Source organism: Diplotaxodon limnothrissa, linkage group LG3 (genome assembly GCF_057381915.1).
Source record: "Diplotaxodon limnothrissa isolate DT_005_m linkage group LG3, D_limnothrissa_male_GT1.1, whole genome shotgun sequence".
Taxonomy (NCBI): Eukaryota; Metazoa; Chordata; class Actinopteri; order Cichliformes; family Cichlidae; genus Diplotaxodon; species Diplotaxodon limnothrissa.
This window is the reverse complement of record NC_140598.1, coordinates 35174415-35201329: the sequence shown is the minus strand read 5'-3', so window position 1 is coordinate 35201329 and position 26915 is coordinate 35174415. Positions and strand designations below refer to the sequence as shown.

The following is a 26915-nucleotide window of genomic DNA, read 5'->3' as shown; positions in this document are numbered from 1 at the left end:
CTCTGTACCACTGCTGCCCTCTTCATCTTCAAGATCTGGATATATTCAAACAGATGTTGACTCTCATCATCAGTTTTCCATTCTATTCCATAAGCACATTATACTCCAGTACTCACCAATAGCAGATGTCAAAGCCATCACTGCACACAGAAGTGCGGACACAATCAGCAGCTTCATGCTTATGTTTAGTATCTCTGTGGAAAACAAGATCTGAAGTGACAGGTAGTTAAAAGAGAAAGGAGATTCAGAGAGTTTGTAGCAGGTGATCTATTTCTGTAAGAGTAGTAGCTGTCAGCTTCAGCCTTCCAGTGGGAATGAAGTGGGAAACAGATCTAAGAGCAGCACTTATAAACTGTTATGTTTACATAGTTGCAAAATCAGGAAGTAATATTTCATTAGAAAAAAAACTGATGGAAAAAAAAGTCATGTCACCCAGATCATTGCGGCATTTTTCTCGGAGTCAAAACATCATGTTGTCTTAATTTCATTTACTGACTGATGATCAAAGAGGAGGATCCACAGAGCACAACCACTCAACAATCGATAAAACTGTCCTCCGTTTCTTTTCTCTTTTTATTTAGAGAGCATCCTGCATTCACCGTTATGAATACAATAATATTAAATTTCACTATTACCAACAAAAATATCTTTTAAGTAATATGTTATTTAATTTTAACATTATTTACATAATTTATTGTGTGTGATGTAAAGCAGCTCACACACCCTATTTGTAACTGATTTGCAGGTATGAGTTTTAATGATGGACAGACAATTTCAGTATTGAAATACATGGTGCAAGGTTCAGTGCTAGCACTAGCAGGGATCTGTCCCAACACATCTGTTGTAACTATTCTGTACTGCTGTGTAATTTCAGTAGAAAAAGATTAGATCACATTCTCCTTTTGACCTGTAGCATTGGCATTTTTTTTATTTTACTTGTTCATGCATGTATCCTTTGTGGTCACACTTCGTCTACATATTTGACATGATATTAATATGATTATAATAATTATTAGATCAGCCGGGGGAGGTAGAGCATCGGCCCCAGCCACTGGCAGGTACAGAGTGCTGTTTAAAATCCAGAATAGCATTAAGCCATTTTCATCACATGTTAACATGAGGTGGAACGAAATTATGTACACACGGTCCCGGAGTGAAAAGAGACAGAATAATGAAAAAAACTTATTTTTACAAAAAATTGATAAATAAATAGTTTAAAAAAGCAGAATAAATAATAAATTGATATGACAAATAATATGATAAGTAGAGTGTAACAACCTGAGTACCAGTATGGAGTATGGATATAGAATGTAGGTATAAATATAGGTATAAATACTTTAGCAGCAAAGGGCATGACGACCAGCACTGATAAAGTGGCAGTGTTAGTAAGTATACCTGCTACCCTCCACCTGATACTGTCTTATTTAGCAACTTGTTGTTCAGCCTCTGATTTGTAATAGATAGACAACTCTTGTGACATTAATAGCTGAAGGTTTCTGGACTGAACCTGATTTTATTTTCTTTAGTTGAAAATGCAAGGCATAAGCTGTCACATTGGAAAGATGTAAAAACAATGTACGTTAAGAAGGGAAGTTTTTGTTTACAAAGGTGTTGAAAATACCTTAAAAAACCTTTTGAACTAGCTCAAACGCAACTGCTGGCCAAAGTTTATCTGCTCTTAGTGGATTTGCACAGCTGAATTCAACAATATGTACTTATGACCAAGAACACCACAGTCACTGTGCACCAGTGCAACGTAGTGCATTATTGTAAAATCTAAACTGTAAAGCAAGCTGGCCTGTTTAACCCTCACTGAACTTTCTCCTAGTAATTTCATACAACCTTAAAATAACACAAAGTTAGTACACCGTAGCTTTTTTTGCAGGATATCTTCCTGCACTGGCATGCCTTTTCTGACTCTCTCTCTCTCCCTCTTGTTCTCTTTTTCTCCCTGCCTGTGTATGTGTCTTTATGTTCGTGGGTGTGTTTTTATTTAGCTCTTACAGCATTGGTTTGTCCAGGCTTCCCCACCCAGCTGTCAAGCCTTGCTAAAGATCTGTTGGTTAACCAATCTGGTGCTCATGGGGTCATCACAGTGACTATTTTAGCCTGAACAATCCCTTACTCATTGCCTGATTGTTGCACTGGCAAGAGGTTTTGTGTTGTGGCTTATCCTTAATCCTACTTCTGGGCCTAAAGTAGTCTGCGTTTAATATAGCTTTTGTGTTGTTAACATGTTTAATGTTTCGTATTTTCTTCTATTTAATCTCAAAAAGCTCCTAAAACAGTCAGTGATCACTATGACCTCCCTCGGCTTTTATTACCGCTAATCATTTATTTAAGCTCAGTTTTTAAAACCTTAGGATGTAACTACAGCCCAGCCCATGCAGCAGTATATGAATGACTAACCTCGTATTGTGGATGGATTATCTCAGTTGTTCTCCTGGTTGAAGTTTGGTCCTTTTACAGCATCCTGCCATGCGATTAAATTTGTTCCTGACCACCGAGAACACTCACGTTAACTTTTATCGAGTGGAAAAAAAGTAAGCTTGTTTATATTATGCTAACATAGCTGTGTCGCTAGCGGTCACGTAGCACATCATTATATACCAGCTAGCCAAACTTCAGTAACCCTACAAACGTCACTGCTGTTTAGTTTTCTGTCTTCATTTATGTTGGAAGTGATAACAGAGCTGTACGTTTTAATTTGTTTCCAAAACCCCACATTCAGGACATGCTATATTGTATTTAGATAGAAGCTAGCGAGCTAACTTCCTGCTAACTTCTAACTCCGTTAAATGTCATAAATTCCGTTTTCATGAATGCCTGGATGTTAAACTCAATTGTTACACCTGGTAGAGCAGAACGCTGATCATTTTATTAAAGATGAAAGACTTTAGACAGTTTTTCAACTCTCAGTAATGCCATAGTGATCGTTTGATATATGGACCTGCAGCGGAGTTTAGGCCCAGTCACGGCTAGTGACGTCAGACTTAACGACCGGATAGCTAAAGAACCATCTACAAAATAAAAAGGTTCTTTGACGTATGATGGTTCTTTAAAGAACCATGAAGACATCTGAAGAACCATTTAAGAACCATAATTTTTCTGAGAGTATGTGAAAGCACAGTGTTGGACACCCTGACTATTCAACTGCTCAGGGTACCTTTATCTCTTAACCCTTTAAGACCTACCATAGAACCAAGTCCGCCAGAGCTTATATTATATTTTTACATGCTGTGGAGCCATTTTTTGGGATCATTTCAAGTTGCTATACATCAATACAACCGTTATAGCCCAGATTTTAATAATATATATGCATTAAGTGCATAGGAACTACATAAATTGCAAAAAAGTGCAATAAACTAAAAAGAAAAATTGAAAATCGTTTTTGTTTTTTTAACATATATTTCTAGTTAGAGAAATTTAAGAGGCTTATCCCTCAAAACTGTAAATACAAAAAAGTTGCACAAAATAGTTTCCCACCACAGGAAATTTATTTTGAGTGTCTTCATAGTTTTATTTTTGAAATACACCAATTTTTTCATACTGCAGGAAAAACGAAAATAAACATTATAGTGCAAATTTACAAAAAAGCAGCATATGCATCAAAATAAACTATTTCCAGCAGTGCAATATGAGTCCTAAGCATCCCAGAAACGACACAGAACGTCATAAAGTCAAAGATAACTTTTAAAAACACCAGTATAAGCTCATGAGGCCCTGATGGTAAAAAAAACTACATTTCCGCAAAAATGACGTCACTTCCGGTTTCGGGCAGGTCATGGCGGACATGCAAAAGTTCGCGCTGACGTCTATTCCAACGTAGGAAGTGTTATGAACAGCTGATTGGATCGGCAAAGCGAGTTTCTGGAATATTATGTTTTTGTTGCTGCAAGTGCTTTTTATGCAGTTTTTGCAAAGCTATATGTGGAAGGAAACTGTGACCTAGGACAAGCTGATGGCATAAGATGTAAGTACAACTCCGGTTTCATATGCAAAAAAATTATTGCGCTAGCTTATGTGTTTGCAGAGCTACCGGGATTTAAAAATAGTTACGCAAAACAGAGCGTGCCCGCTCCGACCGGCTTTAAAGGGTTAAAGCCCTCGTACACTTGGAATTGGCAATAAGTAATTGTATGTTCTGCAAATCTTTATTTTTGTTCAAGACATTAGCAGTACATATTAAAACAAAAACAAATGATCAGTGTTTATGTGTATTGTGGAATTGTCTTATTACGTCACTCTGTGAATATAACACTGTATGTTATATTATAAAGACCCCACAGACATAAGACATGTGCAATGTATTTCTCTAAAATTCAGAAAAGATTAACTTTCAGGTATTTCTTGTCACCAGGCAAATACTTTCATATGATGAAAGCTAACCCTGCCAGAGGACAGCAGGGCCACTAGTGGCGTGCGGATCGATACTGAAATATCGATTCCTCCGATACCAGCAATTTATGTTCTAGAATCGATTCTCATATTATAATATCGATATTTTAGTACTCTGGGGTAAATTTGTAGTTTTTCCATTAAAATGAACGCAGTGGAAAGAAACTATACAATTCAGATCGTCTAATTTGGAAGGAACTACTTCCTCTTACGCCTTTCATAGTCATATGCGGAATACGGCTGTATAAATGTGTCCCAGCCCCTGGCGTGCACACTCACAACAATGGCTGAGCGCAAACAGTGTATGGACACGTTGTTGTGGCAACACCACTGACCTCATCAAACACCTCGGAGTAAATCACATCACAGAATATGATAAGCTTATGTTGAGGCGAACTAAAGAGGAGGACAGGGACAGGTGCTGCTAGGGTGAGACAGACGTCTCTCGCAGAGTCCTTTAGTGCTGCAGGCAGGCAACATGCTCAAATAGCGCACAACGACAGTTTCTTTTATTTCTATATGATTATTCTGCATTATTAAGCAATAAAAACAAGTTGTCTGATGTCCTCTAATCATTATGAAGCAATATGGTTATAATAATAATGGATTGGGTTTATATAGCGCTTTTCAAGGCACCCAAAGCGCTTTACAATACCACTATTCATTCACTCTCGCATTCACACACTGGTGGAGGTAAGCTACAGTTGTAGCCATATCGCGCCATCGGCCCCTCTGGCCAACACCAGTAGGCGGTAGTGTAAAGTGTCTTGCCCAAGGAAACAACGACCAGGACAGAGAGCCCGGGGATCGAACCGGCGACCTTCCGGTTACAGATACGCTTCCCAACTCCCTGAGCCACGGTCGTTATGTTATTATTACAATCACATAATACAATTATATATTGTATTATGAAATGCAATGAAACATTAAGTTTTTGTACAGAGTATCGGTATCGGATCAGTATCGCCGATACCACCCTGAATTTTACTTGGTATCGGATCGGAAAGGAAATCAGTGGTATCGCACATCACTAAGGGCCACAGGGCCAGATCTCTGAAATATGGCCAAGCAGATCCGCCCTCCTGAAATTGCCCTGGAGTGGGTGTGGTCTCTCTGTCTCTCCTGTCTGGGTGCCCTCTGTTTAGTACAGCTGACTCCCATCAGCATTTAGAGGTACTTCAGGCTAGGGGTAGGTGAGCTCTAGGCCAAAGAGCCTTGTGGTGTTGCAGCTGGTGAGATGAGTGTGTGCATGCTGCTTAATTACTCATGCTCTATGGAGAGGAGTGTGCTTGGTGATTAACCTTTAGTTGAGTTCCTGTTTCTCTTTATTCTTTATTATTCTGGTTGCTTCCGTACGTTTTTCGCTGCTTAACTACTCCCTCAGTTTTTGTGCTATTTACACCGTTCAAATCTTAAACAATTCTGCTCTTTCTGCTATGACTTTTGGTGCTCCGCACTTCTATACTTTTTGAGATATTGAATTTCTTATGCAATATTTTTTGCCCATTTCTTCCACATTATCCATGTTGTGACTGATTTTGCTTGCCGGAATGAGCTGTGTTTTAGCTCAGTGAGATGAGCAGCCGTCCTCAGACTGGGAGGCCAGGGTTCAAATCCCGCTTAAGGCAACAATTTTTTCAGTTATCAATTCAACACCCCAACACTTTTTCCTTCACCCCTTTTCAGCAGAATTGTGAGTTTTTTCACCCCTTTTCAGCACAAATCCCATCTTTTTCAGGTGTTTTCAGCAGAAACCTCTTTTAAGCAGAATTTTCTGCTTCTATACCTCTGTCCAGCAGAAATTCTGCTGATTCACCTGTTTTCTGCAGAATTTTTAGCCTTTTCTCCTCTTATCAGCACAACTTTCAACAACTTCTGCTAATTTCAGAAGAATTGTCAGTCTCTCCACCTCTTTTTTTTGTGAGAATGAGTTTGGCTCAGTAAGATGAATAGCGGCCTTGAGATCAGAAGGGCCAGGTTCGAATCCTGCTCCTGGCAACATTTCTTTTCACCTCTTTTTAGTACAAATTTCAGCTTCTTTACCCATTTTCAGTAGAATTTTTTGCTTTTCACCACTTTTCAGCAAATATTTCTGCTTCTGCACCTTTTTTATAGCAGAATTTTCAGTTTCTTCACCACCATACAACTTTTTGCAACTTCTTTTTCAGCTTTTTTAAGCAGACAGCTTCAGTGTCTAGGCATCCACACAGCAAATTTTTCTAGTTTTGCTTACTTTCCAGGGCTTTTGACCAACTATTGAGTTTTGTTCTGTTTTCTTTTTAAAAGTTGATACTGGCTTGACAGTCTTTTTGAGTTAGTATTGTTGAAACTTTAATAAAACCTTTTTAATTTAACCGTTTTGCCTTTCTCTTCTTTTTAAACCCGGACACTTTTTGAGGGAATGTAACACTAGCAGTGAACCGAGATGCAGCCAGACCATCCCCCGAACCCCCAGGCAGGGTGTATGAAGTATCAAATGGGGTGTAGGAAGGACAAGCATATCTAAGTCTTAATTGTTATTATGTATATTAAAAAAGTTCTACACCATATTGAAAATATTGGAGGCTCAACCAAAGGCTAGGCTACCTTAGTTTACACCCTAAAAGGAAAGATCAAGGCATCATCCCCTGTATGGACAACTAGTTTGGACCTTTTGATCAAAGTTATCATGATTATTTGCTATAACCTCACATTGTTTTCAAAATCACGGTATCAGATATAGACTTCATGTGCTACTAACGCGCAATAAAAATAAATGTAAAAAATTTCAGTGTTTGGGACATCTTGAGCTGGATGCTTTAAATGTTAAAGCGCTAAAACTCACACATTACAGATTTATGTAAAACCTTTATATGTACATAGTGTAAACAGATTCTGAGCAAAGTCAAAAATTTGCATTCTACACTGGTTTACACCCTAAACTTATTATCTTAGTATGAAAAGTAATGACTGCATTTACTGTAATTTAACAATCTTTTCAAAACCACTGTATCAGATACATAATTAATTTACAACTGACTTCCCTTAAAAATCAAATAACAAACTAAAATAATAAACTGCGCCAGTCAATGCACAAAACTGAATCAGGATGTTGCTTAACCCTCCTGCCATCCTTTAAAAAACTCACACCCATCACCCTAGGGACCATTCTCAGCCACGCCATAAAAAGACCATATATCCATATTTTATTCCACTTTAAATTAGCCAACCTTGTAAAACTACTTCTCCCTGAAATATTCATGTAAAGTTTTAATTATATTTTCGTTGTTTTAACCCTTCAAATCCCAGTGTTATTACATGAGCGCCCTGTGTTATAAGCCCCAAAAACCAAAAAACAAAACTAAATATTTCCACAAAAAACCAGTTGAAGTAATATGTGATTGTCATTATAAGTAGGCCTTTAGATGGACCAAAGATTGGCACCAACATACATTTTGACCTGCCATTATTTTTTTTGCATTTTTTTTGCAATTTAAAAATTAAAACTTCAAGGCCCTGAGTCTTCATTGACATCCAAGAAAAGAAGAAAAAATAAAATCATATGATGATAATTTGGGGTTGAAAAATAGCGTTTATAATGGAAGTCAATGGGCAGAAAATGGTCCCCAGGGTGATGGGTGTGGGGATTTCTGCTGCTCAGCCATTTTAGGCTGATTTAAGGAATTCACACTGGAATATTAACATTGACAGGTAAAAACTATCCTGTGGCAAGTTTGGTTATATTCCACTGAACACAGTGGAAATGGCAGCCATTTAACACATAGCAGTGGCACAAAAAGGTCCCAAGAAGGCAGGAAGGTTAAGAGAGGTTGCCTCCCTAAGTCAGTGATTAGAGGGTGTTACCTTAAAACAGTTTTACCCGGTTCGTAGATTCCTCAGGCCTCCAGAAAGAACACCGGGGACTCAGTAGTCAATTCACAACACTTTTATTAATCCACACTCATTGATTACACTTATTGATTACACCTTCTAGAAGGGAGATGTACAGGACCCTGGAACTCCTCTGCAGATCTCAACCCCTTTGTCCGTTTCACTCAGTTTTGTAGAAGTGACCCCATCATAAATCCCCCCATGGTGTGCTGCAAACTCTGTGTCTGTGTGTATGCACGAGCCTGTGAATGCCTGTGTGTGTGCGTACCTGTATGTCTATGTGAGTGCATGTGAGTGAGTGTATGCGCGTACCTGTGTGTATGTGTGAGTGCACGTGAGTGAGTGTGCGTGTGGATGTGTGTGCGTGACAGTTAAAACACTATGTGCGTATATCTCTATGTTCGTCCCTTCCTGAGGGTCATAAACGTCCATCTCCCTTCCAAACCAAAGTTATTTAGTTACAAACTTTGAGACTCCCACCCAGGCGTGCCCTGAGGAATTTCCACTCAACATTAACTCCTTTTTGTCTTAATCTCACAGTTCAAGTGGGGCAGGGTCTCCTAGAAATCTACTTCTAAGTTCATGACACAATCAGGCCTTTATTACATTGAGGGCAGTGTCAGTGTCTCTACAATAATTCTAGATTCTATGTTAACACATCTCTAAACTCTAAAATAAGCTAAACATTCCTACAAGGGGCAACTGGTTTCCTTTGCCATTTGGTAAAGATTAGAAAAGGCACACGCGTTGAGCTGGCGTTAGGGTCAGATCAGGACGGTTTATTCTACATGATAGTATCTCTGAACAACTTCAGGTATCTCCAAAAATTGATTCTTAGAGTTTTCAGTGGGCGAAATAATAATAATAATGTATACTTTATTGATCCCCATGGGAAAATTTGTCTCTCTGAATTTTACCTATTCACTCAGTGAAGCAGTGGTCAGCCACTAAGCAGGCACAGTACAGTGCTCAAGGGTACCTCAGGGTAGGAGTTCCGTGTATTTGAACCCCTGGCCTTTCAATTATGGGGCGACCACTCTACCTACTGAGCTATCCCTGCCCCTAATGCTTTGTCACTCATCCTGGTGACTTCTTCAGTCTCAGCTGACAGCAGGTTTCCTCAATCTTATAAACAGTACCTTTGCACAATATCTGAAACTAGCACCACTGAATGAACAATGGGCTGTGAGGTCAGTGTCTTGATCATTAATATGCAAGTTGTCATGACCACTGATAAACAACCACTGATCAGCAGTGTTGGGCAAGTTACTTTGAAAAAGTAATTAATTATAGTTACTAGTTACTTCTTCAAAAAAAGTAACTGAGTTACAAGATTTTAAAAGTAATTAATTACTTGAAAAGTAACTATTGCGTTACTTAAAAAAAAAAAATTAACCCTCCGGGGTCCAGGGTATAATTGGCCATTTTTGACTACTTTTTATTTTCCCTCCACATTTTACCTTTAACCCTTTAAAGCTGGTCGGAGCGGGCACGCTCCGTTTTGCGAAACTCTTTTAAAATCCCCGTAGAACCCGAACCATGTAAGCTAGCGCAATAATTTTTTTGCATATGAAACTGGGGGAAGTTGTACTTACATCTCATTGTCTTGTCCTAGGTCACGGTTTCCTTCCACATATAGCTTTGCAAAAATTGCATAAAAAGCGCTTGCAGGAACAAAAACAAAATATTCCAGAAACACGCTTTGCCGATCCGATCAGCTGTTCGGTACATTGAAATAGACGTCAGCGCGAACTATCGCATGTCCGCCATTACCTGCCCGAAACCGGAAGTGACGTAATTTTCGTGGATAATGTAGTTTTTTACTTGTAGGCCTTATAAGCCTATACTGGTGTTTTTAAAAGTCACGTTTGACTTTTATGCTTTTCCGAATAGTTTCTAGGATGCTTAGAACTCAAATTGCACAGCTTTAAATAGTTTATTTTGATGCACATGCTGTTTTCTTTGCAAATTTGCATTATAGGATTGTTTTTTGTTTTTTCTGCAGCATTTGAGAAATTGGAGTATCTGAAAAATAAAACTACGAAAACACTCAAAATAAATTTCCTGTGGTTGGAAACAATTTTTTGCAACTTTTTTGTATTTAAAGTTTTGAGGGATAAGCCTCTCTAAGTAGAAATATGTCGCAGCAGATGGCCGCCCCTCCTTGAGCCTGGTTCTGCTGGAGGTTTCTTCCTGTTAAAAGGGAGTTTTTCCTTCCCACTGTCGCAAAAGTGCTTGCTCATAGGGGGTCATATGATTGTTTGGTTCTACTGTAAAATATAATTTGATTTGGCACTATATAAATAAAATTGAATTGAACTGAATATTTAATAATAAAAAAGTGATCTATTGCAAAATTACCTTCTGTTCATCCTTCTCAAAGTCAGTCTGGAGTTCAGTCTGCTTGTGTGGACAAACTGTATTCAGCTTTAAATAAGAAAAAAAAATGACTCATTCAAACATGACTCAGCGATTCTATTGGCCCCAACATCCTGATCCTTTTACAGGGAATACCTTGAAACTCACCTGACCTGTCATCAGAAAAATCAAAGTAAACTTTATAATGTTTATTCAAGGCTTCAGCAGTGCTTTAGTATTTGTTTCAATACTTCACATAGTGTTTCTGGCAGACGTAACAATAAAAGACTGCACTGACACAACACATGTGCAAGGTCTTTCTCTGAAATTTTGATAAGATGAAATTGCAGGTCACGAGTCAAATACTAATATATTTTGAAAGTATGAGCTATCATGAGCTTAGACAGAGTCCCAAAGATCCGCCTGATAACCGGCAGAATCCTCTCTCCACGTTGAAGAGGCCGAGCCACCCGGACCACAACTCCTCCATGGTCACCTTCCATGACCATGTATCAAAGGGATCAAAGCTCACTAAGCCCCAGATAAGCCCCAGATTCCAGGTCCAGTCATACATATACACACCCAGGCCATTCATTTACACATACCCACCAACTAACAACCTAAAGACAAAAATACACACCTCAACAACTACCTCTGAACTGCAGCAGAGCAGATGCTTCCCCAGAACCAGCAGGAAACCACCAGCTAGAACATCCCCGAAAGATCAGTGAATCCCGACTTAGGCGAGGTGTGTGAAATAGAGGTGTAGGAAGACCAACATAGCTAAGCCAATCTCAGCTGAGCATGGGGTAAATAATAGTACTAAGATTCTATATAATGGTAAAATGATAAATTCATCATTATTAATTTAGTTTTCTAGACAAATTACTACACCAAGCTGAAGATATCAGAGGCCCAGCCAATAAAAGGTGTGAAGAGCTGTAATAATTGCACATTTATTATAATCAATTCGTTAAATTTTAATAGAGTAAACTGACTGAAAGCAACATTTAAATCTGCATCCAACTCTAGTTTACACCCTAAATGGGAAAATCTAGCCAATAATGGTTGAAAGTTAGTGATAGCTATAAACCTATGTGTATTACATTAGCTTCATGTTTTCCACTTGGTATATGTCAAACTGCACTGTCCATTTTAAATAAATTAATAAATAAAATAAAATAAAATTAGTGTGTTGCCAGACCTGAATGCCTTCATCCTCTGTATGGATGGTCGTTTGGACCTTTCAAATTGTATTGTCATGAGAGAAACATAGTTGATGCATTTATTGTAATTTGACAATTTTTTCAAAGCCACTGTATCAGACATAGACTTACCTTGTTGTGCTACTAACTTCCACGTAAAACAAATTGTATCATTTATTCCTAAAACTAAATCAGGATGTTGCTTTAGAAAATGTCACTTGCAAGTGAGTTACACCCTCAGTAAATAAATACAGTACCAGTGAACTTCAACAGTGGTCTAAAGGCTGCAGTGTTTTTATATTAACTGTTTGAATTCACAAGTTTTATTTCTATAGCTGGACTGGCCACTGGGCACAGTGGGCTGATGGTTATTTTTTGTGTTAGGTCTGCACTCGCAGGCCTTGCTAGCTCAGAGACTTATCACCACGAACAAAGCAAGACAATCAGAGGAGCTCGATTGGTTTTTGCTTGTGCAAGGGAAGCTGGTCTATTCAGGATCTTGGAGGGCTCACCTGATCCCAGACAACTCAAAAAAAACAGCATCCCCTCACAGCCTTTTATTGAGTGACAACAGTTACACAAACACCCCATTATAAAACCCAAATGATGTGTTGTAAAAGCTAAGGCACTGTGTGTGCATGCATGTGCGAGTAAGGAAGTAAGGAAATCAGAACCTTGCATGGAATTGTGACTTGGTTAAAGACTATAGCTCATAGCATCCCCCACCATCCTAGATGTAGGGGAGGGACAGAAAAATATCTATTTTTTTTTTCGTAACGGTATAAACAATGAAAGGTGGTGGATTGACCAGATGCTGGAAGATGTGTAAAAATAACTCAACTGTTTGGTGGTGGCTATGGCAGAGCTTCCACAGATTCAGTAACATTAGCAAGTGGTGGAGGCCACCGATCAATCCAAATATCAATGGTAATAACAGGAATGCCACTCAAAACATGTACCATCAAAAATCTATTTCTGATGATTGTGACAGCTGTTTAACATTTTAAAAACAGAAGTGTAAGTGCTTAGAGACAGGCACATTTACATTCCATATTTTTACACCTTGCACAAATTTGACCATTATAAATTTTTTAAACTCTCTCTCACTCTTTCTCATAGTATACCTTTTGAGGCAGATGCTAGTCTACGTACTACATACTACTACATACTAGAAACTCATCATAAGGAGCTTGTAAGACTTTTTTGTTTGTTTTTTTCATTGTTACTTTATTCATTTTGTACAAAATGTATTTGTTTGATTGATTTTGATATATATTATATATATACTAGTTTTATTTTCTATGGATAGGGTATAACCAGCTGTTTGATTATGTTTAGTTTAACTGTACCATGGATTAAACTGGTCCCCAGAAAGACAAACACAAAGATAACACAGAGGATAGTTGGTTATATTTACATAGTTGCAAAATCAGGAACTAATATTTCATTAGAAAGAAAAAACTGATGAAAAAAAAGATGTAACTAAGATCTTTATTGCACTTTTCTGTTTCTGAATCAAAACATAAAATTACTTAATTATTACTTAAATAATTAATTTCATCTACTGACTGATGTTCAATGACAGAGCACAACCAGTCAACAATGAAAAATAAACTTTTCTGTGGTAATGGGAAATGACACAATTTTAAAGTCCATCTATCCATCTTCTGTGACTTATCCACATTAGAATCGATGGCTGGATGGATGGTCAAGGTTCATATATTCACCCATAGCCATGAACTGTGTATGTATGTGTCTACAGATACTTTATCTTTATCTTATATATTGGAGAGATATGACTCCTGCATTTACCCTTAATTGTACATCTCACATACCCCATTTTTAACTTATTTGCAGGTATGAGTATGCGTTTTAATAAGGGAGAGAGAATTTCAGTATTGAAATACATGCTAAAAAGTCCAGTGCTAGCACTAGCACTCATCTGTCCCAATGCATGTGTTGTAACTATTCTGTACTGCTGTGTAATATTGCATATAATGCAAGACACAAAGAAGGGCTGAGCCTTCATTTCCACTTTCAGTAGAAAAAAAAAAGATCAGATTCTCCTTTTGACCTGTAGCATGTGGCCTCGTTTTTTCTTTTACTTGTTCATGCGTGTATCCATTGTGGGCACACTTTGTCTGCATATTGAAAAAATAATATTATTATGTTACATTCACATTTATGTTGCAATGACATATTGCATATGACCATATTTTGATTTCCAAAAAAGGGGACACTTGGCTCAGTCATGAAGAACTTGCTTAAAGAAACATATTTAACATATTTAAACGATGCCTTCTCTGTGCGGTTAATGAATTGTGAAATAAAATATGTCGCATAGGCTTTTACAAGTCAACAAGTACAAAAAAAAATAACATAAAAGCCTCTGGAATTAAATAATGGTACAGAAATAATGCCTCATCTGCATAAGAAAAATTACCAGTACTGGGTTGGTACGAGGAAAATGTATCTTTTAAACCAACTCTTCCTCCTATGATGTTTAGAAAAGAGTGGGTTTACTAGCCATAATTCTTGCACTTTATCTACAGTCCTTTTCATCTAGGAGAAACAGAATTTCACTGATTGTTGAAAGTGCTCTTGTGAAATAAAATTTCATGATTTCTGTCTGATTGGGATTGCGCTCTAATTTTGTTGGGCCTTGTAATACAAGTTGACTTGAGACCTTAAGGTGACTGTTGTTTCTGAGACTGCTCTATAAAAAATAAAATATATCTTAAATGAACTTAATATGATTCTGATATTAGATCAGCCGGGGGAGGTGGAGCACCAGCCCTAGTCACTGGGAGATACAGGTTTCTGTTTTTGTACTAAAACTGCAGTTAGTCATGATGAGTGAACCAATTAACCAAGACTGTTGCCCAGTTGAGGAGATAATACTGAGTTTATGTACAATCGCTGTTGGTTTGCTTTCTAATAAAACTCACCAGACATTGCATTTTCAACTACAGGCAATAAAGTCTCTTAAGGTTCAGTCCAGAAACCTTCAACTATCTAAACAAGAGGCTGTTGTATTGGAAAGCTGTAAAAACAAAGTAGGTTTATAAGGGAAGGTTTTGTTTGCAAACATGTTAAGAACACTTTTAAAAAACCTTTTGAACGAGCTCAAACACAACTGTTGACCTAAGGTTTACTTCTCTTGGTGGATATGCACAACGGAATTCAGCAAGCTGTACTTGTGACCAGGAACACTACAGTAAGTGTGCACCAGTGCAACATAGTGCATTATTGTTAAAGCAAGCTGACCTGTTAAACCTAACTAAACTTCTTAGTAATTTCATTCAACCTTCAAATAACACAAAGTTAGTAGACCATAGCTCGTTTTGCAGGATATTTCACAATATGATAAGGTCATGATCCCGGAGTCTTCCTGAGCTAACCTGCCTTCTCTGACTCCCTCTCTCTCGCTCTCTTTTTCTCCCTGCCTGTGTATGTTTGTTTATGTTTGTGGGTGTGTTTTTATTTAGCTCTTACAGCATTGGTTCCTCCAGGCTCTCCCCCCCCCCAGCTGTTAAACCTTGCCAAAGATCTGCTGTTATCCAGTCTGGTCCTCATGGGGTCATCAGAATGACTATTTTAGCCTGAACCACTCCCTCATGCTTTAAATCAGTTGGTTCTCTGTAGTGAATTACCAAATTTTCTCGAGGTTTAAATGTTAAAGTGCTAAACTCACACATTGCAGATTTAAATGTGCATAGAGGAAAAACAGATTCAGAGCAAAGTTAAAAAATTGGTTATAAGGTTTCAAAACTCAGCTCACAACTACACATTGTGATTTACAAGTACAAAATATTTATGACCACAATTTGAGCCCATTGCTTTTCTACTAGTTCGGGTGACTATGCAGAAATATGCTGACAGTCTGAGGAAGTTTTCCGAGATTTGCTCACAAAGTCAAAGACATTTTTCAAATTGAAAAGGAAAAAAAAAGAACTTGTGAATTCCACGAGAGCTCTGAGTGTGAGGATTGTTTTATATTGTGGCATGCAGAGGAATCTTTACAAAGAAGCTCACAGAGAGAGATTGTTATTCAACCCCAAGCTGGTAGGGGGAGCTCTTTATTACAACACACACTGATGCTACACTGTGCTTCGAGGGTCATCAACAGCATAACAGAACTCACCCATGGTTGCATTCATTCTATAAAACAACACTGTAAGTGCCTTTGAACTGCAGTACAAACACAACATTCAAGATAACAGTTAAAAGTAGTGTAACCATAAACAACAAAACAAGAACATCCAAACAGCAGTCCCAAGGCATGATGGGAGAGAACTAGCCGCTCCCCCAACACGCCACACAGCCCCCACCTGAGTGGTTAGCTGTCCCCAGCAACCGGCATGTCCATAGCAAAGTCTCTGAGGTGTTGGGGAAGGCGACGGCTTCGTTGAGGACGTTCCGTGGGTCCCCCAGCTGCCTCCGAGGCCAGGTTGGGGGCCTGCAGTTGAAGCTGGGACCCTGACGTCTCCCTGGATGGACTCAAGGGCTGATAGGGTGCCAGGCGATCGCGATGGAGTACGACCACCCTGTTCCGTTTGACCAGCCGCACCCTGTAGACCACGTCAGACGGCCTCTCAAGAACAGTGCAGGGTCCAACCCACTGGCTCATCAGTTTGGGAGAAAGCCCTTTCTTCCTCTCCGGGCTGTAGACCCACACATGCTGACCGGGCGAAAGTCCTTCCCCCTTGCAGCGGGTATCATAAGCCCGCTTTTGCCGGGAACCTGCATCTCGGAGAGCCTGCCTGGTCAACTGATGCACCTCTCGGAGCCGAGCGAGGAGGTTGTGGAGGTAGTCCAACCCGGGGTCCCCGCATACTTCCTGCCCGGGGGGAGATCCAAACACCAAGTCCACTGGGGTACGAAGCTCATGACCGAACATCAAGGCCGCTGGAGTGCACTTAGTAGACTCCTGGACTGCAGAACGGTAGGCCATTAGGACCAGGGGAAGGTGTTGATCCCAGTCACGCTGCTGGTGGGAGGTCAGGATAGCAAGCTGGGTGGCCAGGGTGCGGTTGAAGCGTTCCACCAACCCATCGCTTTGGGGGTGCAGTGGCGTCGTCCGGGTCTTCCTGATACCCAGCCGCTGACAGACCTCCTTGAACACCGCAGCCTCAAAATTCCGGCCCTGGTCGCTGTGCAGTTCCTCTGGTACCCCGAACCGGCAGAACATCTCGTTGACCAGACGCTCAGCAGTGGTAACAGCACTCTGGTCAGGGACTGCATAGGCCTCAGGCCACTTAGTGAAGTAGTCCATGGCAACCAGGACGTAGCGGTTCCCCTGGTCAGTGGTGGGGAAGGGTCCCAGGATGTCCACACCAACCCGCTCCATGGGAGCCCCCACCTGATACTGCTGCAAGGGGGCATGAGAGCGTTGGGAAGGCCCTTTCTGAGCCGTGCAGGCATCACACCGATGGACATAGAGCTCTACGTCCTGGCGACACCCGGGCCAGTAAAACCGAGACCGGAGTCGCCGCAGAGTCTTGGTAACTCCAAAGTGTCCTGCCCCCGCTGCACCATGAACCAGCTGGAGCACCCTGGACCGCAACTGTTGAGGTACCACGAGCTGGAAGACCTCACGGTGACCCCCGGGAGCCTGCCAGCGGCGATAGAGGAGGCCGTTTCGGTTTGTGAGGTTGGCCCATTGGGAGTAGAGAGCCTTGGTCTCGAGGTCCTGTGCAGATACCTCTGGCCATGATGGTCTCTGACCGGCTCCAATCCAACACTGAACCTGGGAAAGGGCAGGGTCCTGGTTCTGGTCGTGTTGCAGCTGTTGGGGATCCATGGCCTCCAGACCCTCAGTATCCCCTGCGGCGGACTGGACCTGAAGACTGCTACAATGCCCACCTGGAACAGAGTCATTCTCAGGGTCGCCCTGTGGTGACGCGATCACTGAAGTCATGCCCTCCCGGTCCTCCAAGCGTTGGCAGTACCTGCACTGTTTTTCCTCACAAGGGCGTCGGGAGAGGGCATCTGCATTGGTGTGGAGACGTCCCGCCCGGTGACGGACCTCAAAGTGGTAATCTTGCAACGTCTCCAACCACCGGGCTAGCTGTCCCTCCGGTTCTTTAAAGCTGAGCAGCTAAGTGAGGGACGCATGGTCTGTGCGCAGGAGGAACTTCTTCCCGTAGAGGTAGGGTCTGAAATGGCGGAGACCCAGGATGATGGCCAGCAGCTCTCGACGGGTGACACAATAGTTCCTCTCCGGTCTGCTGAGGGAATGGCTGTAGTAGGAGATGACCCGCTCCCCCTCAGGGCCTTCCTGCGACAGTACAGCCCCCACCCCTGTGTTGCTGGCATCGGTGTCCACGACAAAAGGGAGCTGCAGGTCTGGGTAGGCTAGCACCGGTGCCTCAACCAGTGCAGATCGGAGCCGATCAAATGCCACGGCACTGTCCTCACTCCAATGGAACTCCCGGCCCTTCTGTGTGAGCCAGTGCAGGGGGCTTGCAATTGTAGCAAAGTCCTTGACGAAACGCCGGTAGTATGATGCCAGGCCAAGGAAACTCCGCAACTCAGCAGTGTTGCCCGGAATGGGCCAGTCTTTCACAGCGGCCACCTTCGCAGGGTCAGTGGAAACCCCTGCTCCGCTCACAACGTGACCCAAGAAGGTCGTCTCCTTTCGGAAGAGATGGCACTTTTTGGGGTGGAGGCGAAGGCCAGCCTGGCGGATAGCGTGGAAAACAGCAGTCAGGTTAGCCAAGGCTTTCTCGAAGTCTGTCGCGTGGACGAGGAGGTCATCCAGGTAGACCACACAGCGGTCGCGGGGGATGTCAGCCAGAACCCTCTCCATTAGGCGCTCGAATGTGGCTGGGGCATCACCTTAAACTGCCACAGTCCCTGGCCAATGGAGAAAGCAGTCTTTGGGCGGGCCTCTGGCGTCAGCTCCACCTGCCAGTAGCCACTGCGCAAGTCGAGGGAACTGAACCAGCAGGACCCAGCAATGTCGTCGAGGGCATCGTCAATCCGGGGCAATGGGTAGGAGTCCTTGCGTGTGATGCTGTTGAGTAGACGATAGTCGACACAAAACCGCCAGGTACCATCCTTTTTCCGAACCAGTACAGCCGGGGCTGCCCAGGGGCTGTTTGAGGGTTCGATGATGCCCGCCTCTGCCATTTCCCTGATCTTCTGCTCTGCTGCGGCACGCTTGGCAAGGGGAAGGCGACGAGGGCGGAGGCGGATGGGCCGTGCATCCCCAGTGTCAATGTCGTGTTGTACCAGGCTGGTTTGCATGCAGTCCTCATCCTTGGCTGCAAAGATGTCGGCAAACAAGTCTAGTATCTCTCGCAGCTGCCGTCGCTGATCAGCCTGGAGACCCTCGCAGCTCCTCTGGTATAGGTCCTCGACAGCTTGCTTGGTCTCTGCAGACAGTTGCGGTACTGCTGGTGAAGGGGAGGCCCCTTCCCCCGCCAGCGGTGACAGGTCCTCAGGCTTCCTGACGCTGGCTGAAAAAGTGGAGGCAGGCAGCGGGACTTCCGTTGTGGTGTGGAGCTTCACAGCCTCCGTGCCCAGGTAAAGGATTGCTCGGGACACGTCCACTGTGGCCTCCCATTTGGCTAGCAGGTCCAGGCCAATGATGCATTGGTCCTGGATGCTGGCTAGCCAGAACTGGTGGTCCACGCTGCAGTTAGCAACAGTCACCGGGAGGGATCTTTCCCCCTTAACTTTGGCACGCTCCCCCGTGACTGTGGTGATGTGGAGCTGAGTAGGCTGCCAACCCTGCGGTATTGGGCCATCAGAACCAGGGAGGACTCCAGCCTGTACTAAGGAGAGCGTGGACCCAGTGTCTATCAGGGCTCTACAGGTGGTGCCGGCAAGGTCACAGTCCAGATACAGTCCCCGTGTCTGGCCAAGCCGGCCAACCCGCAATTGTGATTCGGAGGACAGAGTGGTGGCAGGGGGCAGTCCCTCCATTGTGCCACCCCGCCTCAGTTTAACGGCAGCTGGGGTGCCAAGCTTTGTGGGCTTGGTGCTGGACAGTAGCGTGCGATGTGGCCTGGTTCTCCGCACTGATGGCAGTTACCCCTGGATTGGCCTCCTGCTCGCCTATTCCCTCGCCAAGATCGCCAGGGTGGTGTGTTGGTGGTTTGGCGGGCCTCCTCCTCCTGGTCGCTCCTTTCGTAGTCTGTTTGGCGCACTTGGTGACTTATGCCAGGGCTGCGTGCACCTGGGCTGAGCACATGCTCCACTCTTTCGGCCTCAGTTAGAGCTGCCGCCAGGGTTTCTGGTGCATGCAGACGGATGTGCTCTTGTAGTCTTTTTGGCTGGAGACCCCGGACAAAAGCCTGGAGAGCAAGCTCTTCTTGTGCTGCAGCATCAAAAGCAGGGTACCCTCTACGTGCATAAAGACGTAGGTCAGCAGCATAGGCACCCAGACTCTCCTCTTGTCTCCGTGGGCGGCTAGCAAGTTTATCTCGGGCATCATCTGCATGTGTACGGAGGCCAAACCTGCTCTGCATTGCTCTGGCAACAGCAGGCCAACTTAAACGCTCTTCTGGCTGAAGATCTATGAGGATCTGCAGGGCCCTGCCTTTCAAGGCGAGGGCAACTTGGACAGCTGTCTCCTCTGTTGACCAACCATTTAGCTGAGCAGCCAGCTGTACCTGGATAAGGTAGGTCTCTGGAGGTGCCTCCCCATTATAGCGTGGCAGCTTCATGCTCCCCCGGACAGGAGCCCCTGATGGCAGTGGCGGCTGCACTTGGTCCTGGAGACAGTTGGCGTTGTCCCCCTCGGCTGCCAACGATGAGGGTGTGCTGCTCCCAGGCATCACCATGAGTGGAGGCTGACCGGTCGCTCGTGGTCTTGGAGCCTGCAGCATGCCTTGGCGGCTCCGACAGCTCCCCAGTGGGCGGGGGTGTGAGGCTCCATCTGGTAAGCCCCACAGATCTTCCCCTGGCTGGCTTGCTGCTGCCCGGGGCTCTCCCCGCTTCTTCGATTGTGCTCCATTCACTGCTTCCAGGTGAGTGATAAGCTCCTCAATCTTCCTCAGCTCCTCTTCCTCTTTCAGAATAGTGGCCATGCTCTTGGAATCCCACTTCTGACACCAATGTGGCATGCAGAGGAATCTTTACAAAGAAGCTCACAGAGAGAGATTGTTATTCAACCCCAAGCTGGTAGGGGGAGCTCTTTATTACAACACACACTGATGCTACACTGTGCTTCGAGGGTCATCAACAGCATAACAGAACTCACCCATGGTTGCATTCATTCTATAAAACAACACTGTAAGTGCCTTTGAACTGCAGTACAAACACAACATTCAAGATAACAGTTAAAAGTAGTGTAACCATAAACAACAAAACAAGAACATCCAAACAGCAGTCCCAAGGCATGATGGGAGAGAACTAGCCGCTCCCCCAACACGCCACAATATGGTAATGTATTGTTAAAACTTATTTTTTTAAGGGTTATGGAATTGTTTCATGTTCTTCTTTTTTAACTACAGTTTAATGAAAATAACTCTCCTTGTCTCCATTATTATATGGTCAGATTATGCTTATGGTCTACAAAGTTTGATTGTTCGTATCAATGTATATTTTCCAATAAGAAGAAGAAAGTGATTATTACTGTATTAATTTTTAAAGGTAATATATAGAGAGAGTTGAATAGGCAGACTTTCATTATGCTACGATACTTAAAGTTATTTACAGAAGAATTTGTGTCTCCTTAAGTAAGTACAGGGTACTTGTGCTTTATTTGCGTGTCAAGTTATAAAGTGTTACCCTCTCTGTTCTCTGACTTGACAATCATCTCCGCTTTATAAATCTGTGGAGCAAACGGAAGGGCAAGGCTGCAACCTAACCAAATATGTTTTAAATGGATAATTCAGATAATTAAGAGCAATGAGTTTTCAGTGAGTTTATTTAGCAAAGGGCCAACGTTGTAATTTCTTTTTGAGGTTGTTGATAACTAAACTCACAGTCAACTGAAATTCCTGTGTGTTATGGTTATTTGCACTCATATTCAACTCCTCCCTGAGTGGTTGGGGCGTGGGTTACAATACTTTAGTCAGACTGCAGCCTATTCTGGTGTCTACCATTGACTTTCCTTATCTTAACCCAGACATGCTGCAGTTTGGAGGAACATCTCTGTAACCAGCAGGGTCGGTAGCCATGCCTCCACCCTGCTGGCTGTCAGAAGAACATGATTGACAGTTTCTATGTCACCATGAATAAACATCTCATCCATGGAAGGCACAGCTCCTTTGGGGCATTTGGACATAAACTTTAAAAAACCCCATTTTGTATTCAATTTGCTAATGTTAGTGGTGAATAACTCACAGACAAATTTCAATGCTAACAGTTTTAATTTAAGAATGAGATACAGTTCACTCTACAAAGTAAAGGTCTACAGAAAGCTTTCTTTTAATCGTACAGAAAATTCAGCTCCAGTTCATTGCACATGATGCCTGATTGCTTGCATCATAGCGATGGTGTGGAAATACAGAGAAAGAAACAGCACTGAGAAAGAAAAACACAGATCTTTGTGCTTTTTACTGATGCATTATAGAGTTGATTCACAATTACATAATAATGTTTCCACAGATAGACGGGAGCTCAGTTTCACAGTCCATGCTCTCTAAGCATCCACTCTTTTCCTCTGCAAGAAAACCAAAATAAAACACAAAAATCACACTCAGTCAGTGCTACTCAGACTAAAAAGGTTTCCAACATGGGGTGACAATATTTAGCAAATAAGTGTAATTTTAGTTTGTTCAGTACTAACTGTGAAATTACAGTATTTGTAAATGGTAATGGTATTTACATTAAAGGGTATTTGTCAAGAAGACTGACACAAACAGTGATTAGCTGTTTTACTTCCTGATTCACAGCCATTTATGTTACTCAATTCAGTGTTCTGTGCCTATATATAAATGTCCCTGTCTTTTTAATCTGTTTCACCCACCATGTTTGTACACAATACTTACAGTTATTTTTTGTACCGCACAATTAACATCTTAGTGAGTGGACAACATTAATCCACATATTAATAACCCAGTACATAGAAGTTTTGAACATAACATGATAGCTTTGTGTAACTTCAGAACACTGTATTTTTTTTTTTATTTCTAAAATCTCAATTATTTAATGATGCATCACTGGGAACACAAACTGTAAATATTCTAGGATAAGAAACAATGCTCAGTGCAATAATAAGAAAAGAAAAATATACTTTAATACATACTTTTAAAACACTTGATAGAGTAGTAATGAGTTTGAAGTGATAATCAAAATAAATGAATCCAAATAAGATTGTTTTGTTTTTTTAAACACTTGACAGACTTACCAGTAAAAGTTATTTGCAAACAGTGGTGCTCATCTTCGACTGTTTCTCCATTACAAAAGTCAGCAAAATTAGACATTCCAATATAATCACTCCAGGACCAAGAAGGATTCTGTTAAAGCAAAATAAAATATTATATAAATTCATATTCATAAAAAAATTCAATTGTTTCTCAAAATCTTAGACATCATGCTATTTACCCCTGGACTATTATGGCCTCCAACCCAAAATTCTCCATGATCATGTCCAGCACGCTTCAGCTCCGCTTGAATCTCATAAGCTTGAAAGTCATCATACACAGATGCAAGCTGTCCTCCATGAGAGTGACAGTTATTCTACGATGGAGATAAACAGCATGGAGTGACCAAGAAAATGTAAGATTTATTAATAGGAAAAAAGTCATCCTTGTTACCTGAGCATCGTCCCAGGTCATGTTTTCTGGAACAAAGATGAGGCACTGTTGACTGTGCATACTCCATCCATCTGGGCAAGATGGATGCCAGCCCCCAAATGAGTCATCTGCAAACAAATAACAAATAAAGAAGAAAGCATGAAACTGAGTCTGCAGTGTAGATTTTCCTTATGTTCAAATTGAATTTTAAAGAAGGAAAAAAAATAAAATAAATCCATATACTCCAATAAGTATACCCACCTTCTGTAGATGGTGGAGATGGTGGTGTTCCCCAGTTGTCTCCATCTGCATGAGTTAAAATGTTCTTTTGTTGCAATTAACTTCATGGGGTAAAAACTTTCAATATTTACTAGTGGATAAAAAATTATTCTCATTAAAAGACAACTTTTAGATTCACCTGGCACAGTTGTTTCCTCTGGAAGAGCTGCAAAGACAGTTTGAACCACAGATATTTTTTTCAGTGTATCATTGCTGTGGTGTCATTGATTACCTTCTACGTTTTACAACATTAAAAAGAAATACAAAATGCAGGTAAATTACAGAAGTGAAGAGATATTAGCAAAATGTAAACTAAGAATTATGTCACTTAGCATGTCTTTATGTACAGTATAATAAATGTATGATTACACAAGCTTATAATGTGTATTATATTACATTATTGTACAATATTTTTAAAAACAAATCGTAGATAAAGAAGAACACATGAAAATGAGTCTGCTGTGTAGACTTTCTGTATGCCTGACTTTTGGAGGAGAAAAGAAGTAATGTACTCCAAGTGACGGTTATGGCAGTACTCCCAAACAGTCTCCATCTGCATTAGTTGATGTTTTTGGTTGCAGTTAGTATTGTAGATTAATCGCTTTAATTATTTACTAGTGGATCAAAATAGAGTATATTCCCACTAAAAGACAACCTTTATATTCACCTGGCACAGTTGTTTCCTCTGGAACAGTTGCAAAGACAGTTTAAAATACATTTTATTTGACACACAAATATTGTTTGTGATTAGTAACAAAAGTGATTAAAAAGAAGTAGAAAATTTGTGATGCAAGTTACTCACAGAAGTGAAGCGATATTGGCAAAATGCAAACAAATCAAACTCAAATTGATCAGCATGTCCTTATATACAGTATAGTAGTATGGTATATCTAAACATAGGCTTAGATATTATATGAAATTACTGTACAATGATTCTCATTCATGTTTAGACAAAGAAAAAGTTCCGATTGTTTAATTCAGTTTTGCAAAGCCTTGACACTTTTTTTTTTTTTTTACAAACATGGGTTTAAAACAAAATTTAAGATATTCCATTCTCTGGTTATGTTTTGCATGTATATTCTATATATACAGTGTGCATGTATAGATAATGTAGAAAAAGTGAGAGAGGAACTTCTGTGTTTTAAATACTCACACAGACTGTGTGTGAAAGTCATCATGACACACACATGCAGAAACACAGTCAGCATCTTCATGGTGCAGAAATTAAATCTGATGATAACATATGAAAAATATATTAGGAAATGTTACATTTGCAGTCAGCTCATAATGTACTGTACTGATATTTCATAGATACTTATTAATTATTAATTAATAATAAAATAAAGAAATCTTCTGTGAAAATACCTTTTGTTTGTCCTTCTCAGTGTCAGTTTGCCTGCGTTCAGGAACTTTATGCAGCTTCAAATCAGTATAAATGACTAATTCAAACATGATCCAAAGCTTTTATTTGCCTGACAACACCCTCATCCTTATCCAATGAATTTGTTTGTTCCAGAGACAGCTCACCTGACCTTTCTCCAGAATAAGCAAAGCAAACTTTATAACATTCATGTGTACTCAAGGCAGTGGATATATAAACAAAAGCAAATAATCATTGTCTATTGTGGATTTCTCTCTACATGTCACTTGACGTGTACAACACATTATGTTTGTGGCTAGTCCTAACAATAATAGACCACAGAGACACCACACCTGTGCAGCATCCTTTCACAAATACTTTCACATGATGAAGCTGACCCTGCTTGAGGCCAGCTGAGCATACACTGAACACTAATTCTTTATAATGGTAGAATGACAAATTGATTATTATTTATTTTCTGGAAAAATGACTATATTATATTGTAAATGTTGGAGGCTCAACCAATGAAACTGGGGCTAGACTACCCTAGTTTACACCCTGAATGGGAAGATATAGGCAAAAAAATGTATTTCCACCCTGCCATCATCACTTGTACAGTGTGAGTAAAAGAAAACATAATTAAAATATGATGTGTTAAATTTGTTAGATGAGAGGGTTCTGCTGTAGATCAGAGGAAAAGGGAAGGATGTGTGAATGTCTGTGTGTTTCAGTTTGGTGTAGCTATAGGCCTGAGTGTGTGTAATTGTGTAGAGGGAGAGGAATTTATGGATACTGGGGGTCATCCTGTCATAAAAGGAGACAGGAAGCTACAGTTGGGGGATACTTGTACCTGAATGTAATAAAGCTCATAACTGTCATTACTTAGAAGTAGGTTTGCAGGAGACTCTCCACATGCTTAAGCTGTAAAAGTAAGACAACAAGAGGCCAATGACCCAGTGGATGCAGAGTGGGGGTCTCAGTGTTTGTAATATGTTAACTCGGTTTTGTATGTTTTCTAAAGTAATTTGGTGTAGCTTGGGTGAGGGGAAATGGACTTTTATGCCCAACAGAAAGTGACATATACAAAGACACACACAGTGCTTTAACTGTTATGATGCACACACACCCACACACACACTCACTCACGTACACACACAGGCACTCACGTGTTCGCGCATACATACACAAACACAGAGTGTACAACACACCATGTGGGTTTTATGATGGAGTCGCTTCTATAAAACTGGTTAAAACAGACAAAGCAGTGAAGATCTGCAGAGGGCCTTGCACATCTCCCCTTCTAGAAGATGCATGCATAACTGAAGATGAATAAAGGTTTTGTGAAATGACTACTGAGTCCGGTGTAGTGGGCGATCGTGGCTCAAGAGTTGGGAGTTCGCCTTGTAATCGGAAGGTTGCTGGTTCGAGACCCGGCTTGGACAGTCTCGGTTGTTGTGTCCTTGGGCAAGACACTTCACCCGTTGCCTACTGGTGGTGGTCAGAGGGCCCGGTGGTGCCAGTGTCCGGCAGCCTCGCCTCTGTCAGTGCACCCCAGGGTGGCTGTGGCTACAATGTAGTTTGCCATCACCAGTGTGTGAATGGGTGGATGACTGGATATGTAAAGCGCTTTGGGGTCCTTAGGGACTAGTAAAGCGCTATATAAATACAGACCATAGTCTCTGAAGGCCTGAGTACTAAAAAAGAACAGGGGTGAAACTGCTTTTCAGAACAACAGATTGGATCTTTTGATGA

At 41.5% G+C, this 26915-nt stretch overlaps 2 protein-coding genes across 2 annotated transcripts in view; both read right to left on the bottom strand.

The window, feature by feature from the left end:
- Positions 1-177, bottom strand: part of LOC146635536 (type-2 ice-structuring protein-like) — a 2222-nt gene extending 2045 nt beyond the window's left edge. The window contains exons 1-2 of the mRNA XM_085350587.1: positions 117-177; positions 1-35 (exon numbers count right to left, since the gene is read on the bottom strand). The exon at positions 1-35 is cut by the window's left edge and continues 16 nt beyond it. Coding sequence (XP_085206713.1) covers positions 1-35; positions 117-177 — 96 coding nt within the window. The remainder of the gene's footprint in view (positions 36-116) is intronic.
- A 22195-nt stretch (positions 178-22372) lies between these two features.
- On the bottom strand, positions 22373-25017 carry LOC146635535 (type-2 ice-structuring protein-like). Its single transcript, XM_085350167.1, has 8 exons — positions 24957-25017; positions 24471-24497; positions 23943-23969; positions 23786-23830; positions 23546-23652; positions 23334-23468; positions 23137-23245; positions 22373-22449 (listed from the first exon to the last, which is right to left on the bottom strand). Exons 1-8 carry the CDS (start codon positions 25015-25017, stop codon positions 22373-22375), a joined length of 588 nt encoding a protein of 195 aa, XP_085206293.1.
- Positions 25018-26915: the final 1898 nt, after the last annotated feature.

Coding starts and splice junctions, on each gene's coding strand:
- LOC146635535 (XM_085350167.1), bottom strand. CDS start 25,017: ATGAAGATGCTGACTGTGTTTCTGCATGTGTGTGTCATGATGACTTTC. Junction 23,970..24,470: donor AGAGGAAACAACTGTGCCAG/GTGAATATAAAG, acceptor CTGTCTTTGCAG/CTCTTCCAGAGGAAACAACT. Junction 22,450..23,136: donor TTTGCAAATAACTTTTACTG/GTAAGTCTGTCA, acceptor GTTTTCTTGCAG/AGGAAAAGAGTGGATGCTTA.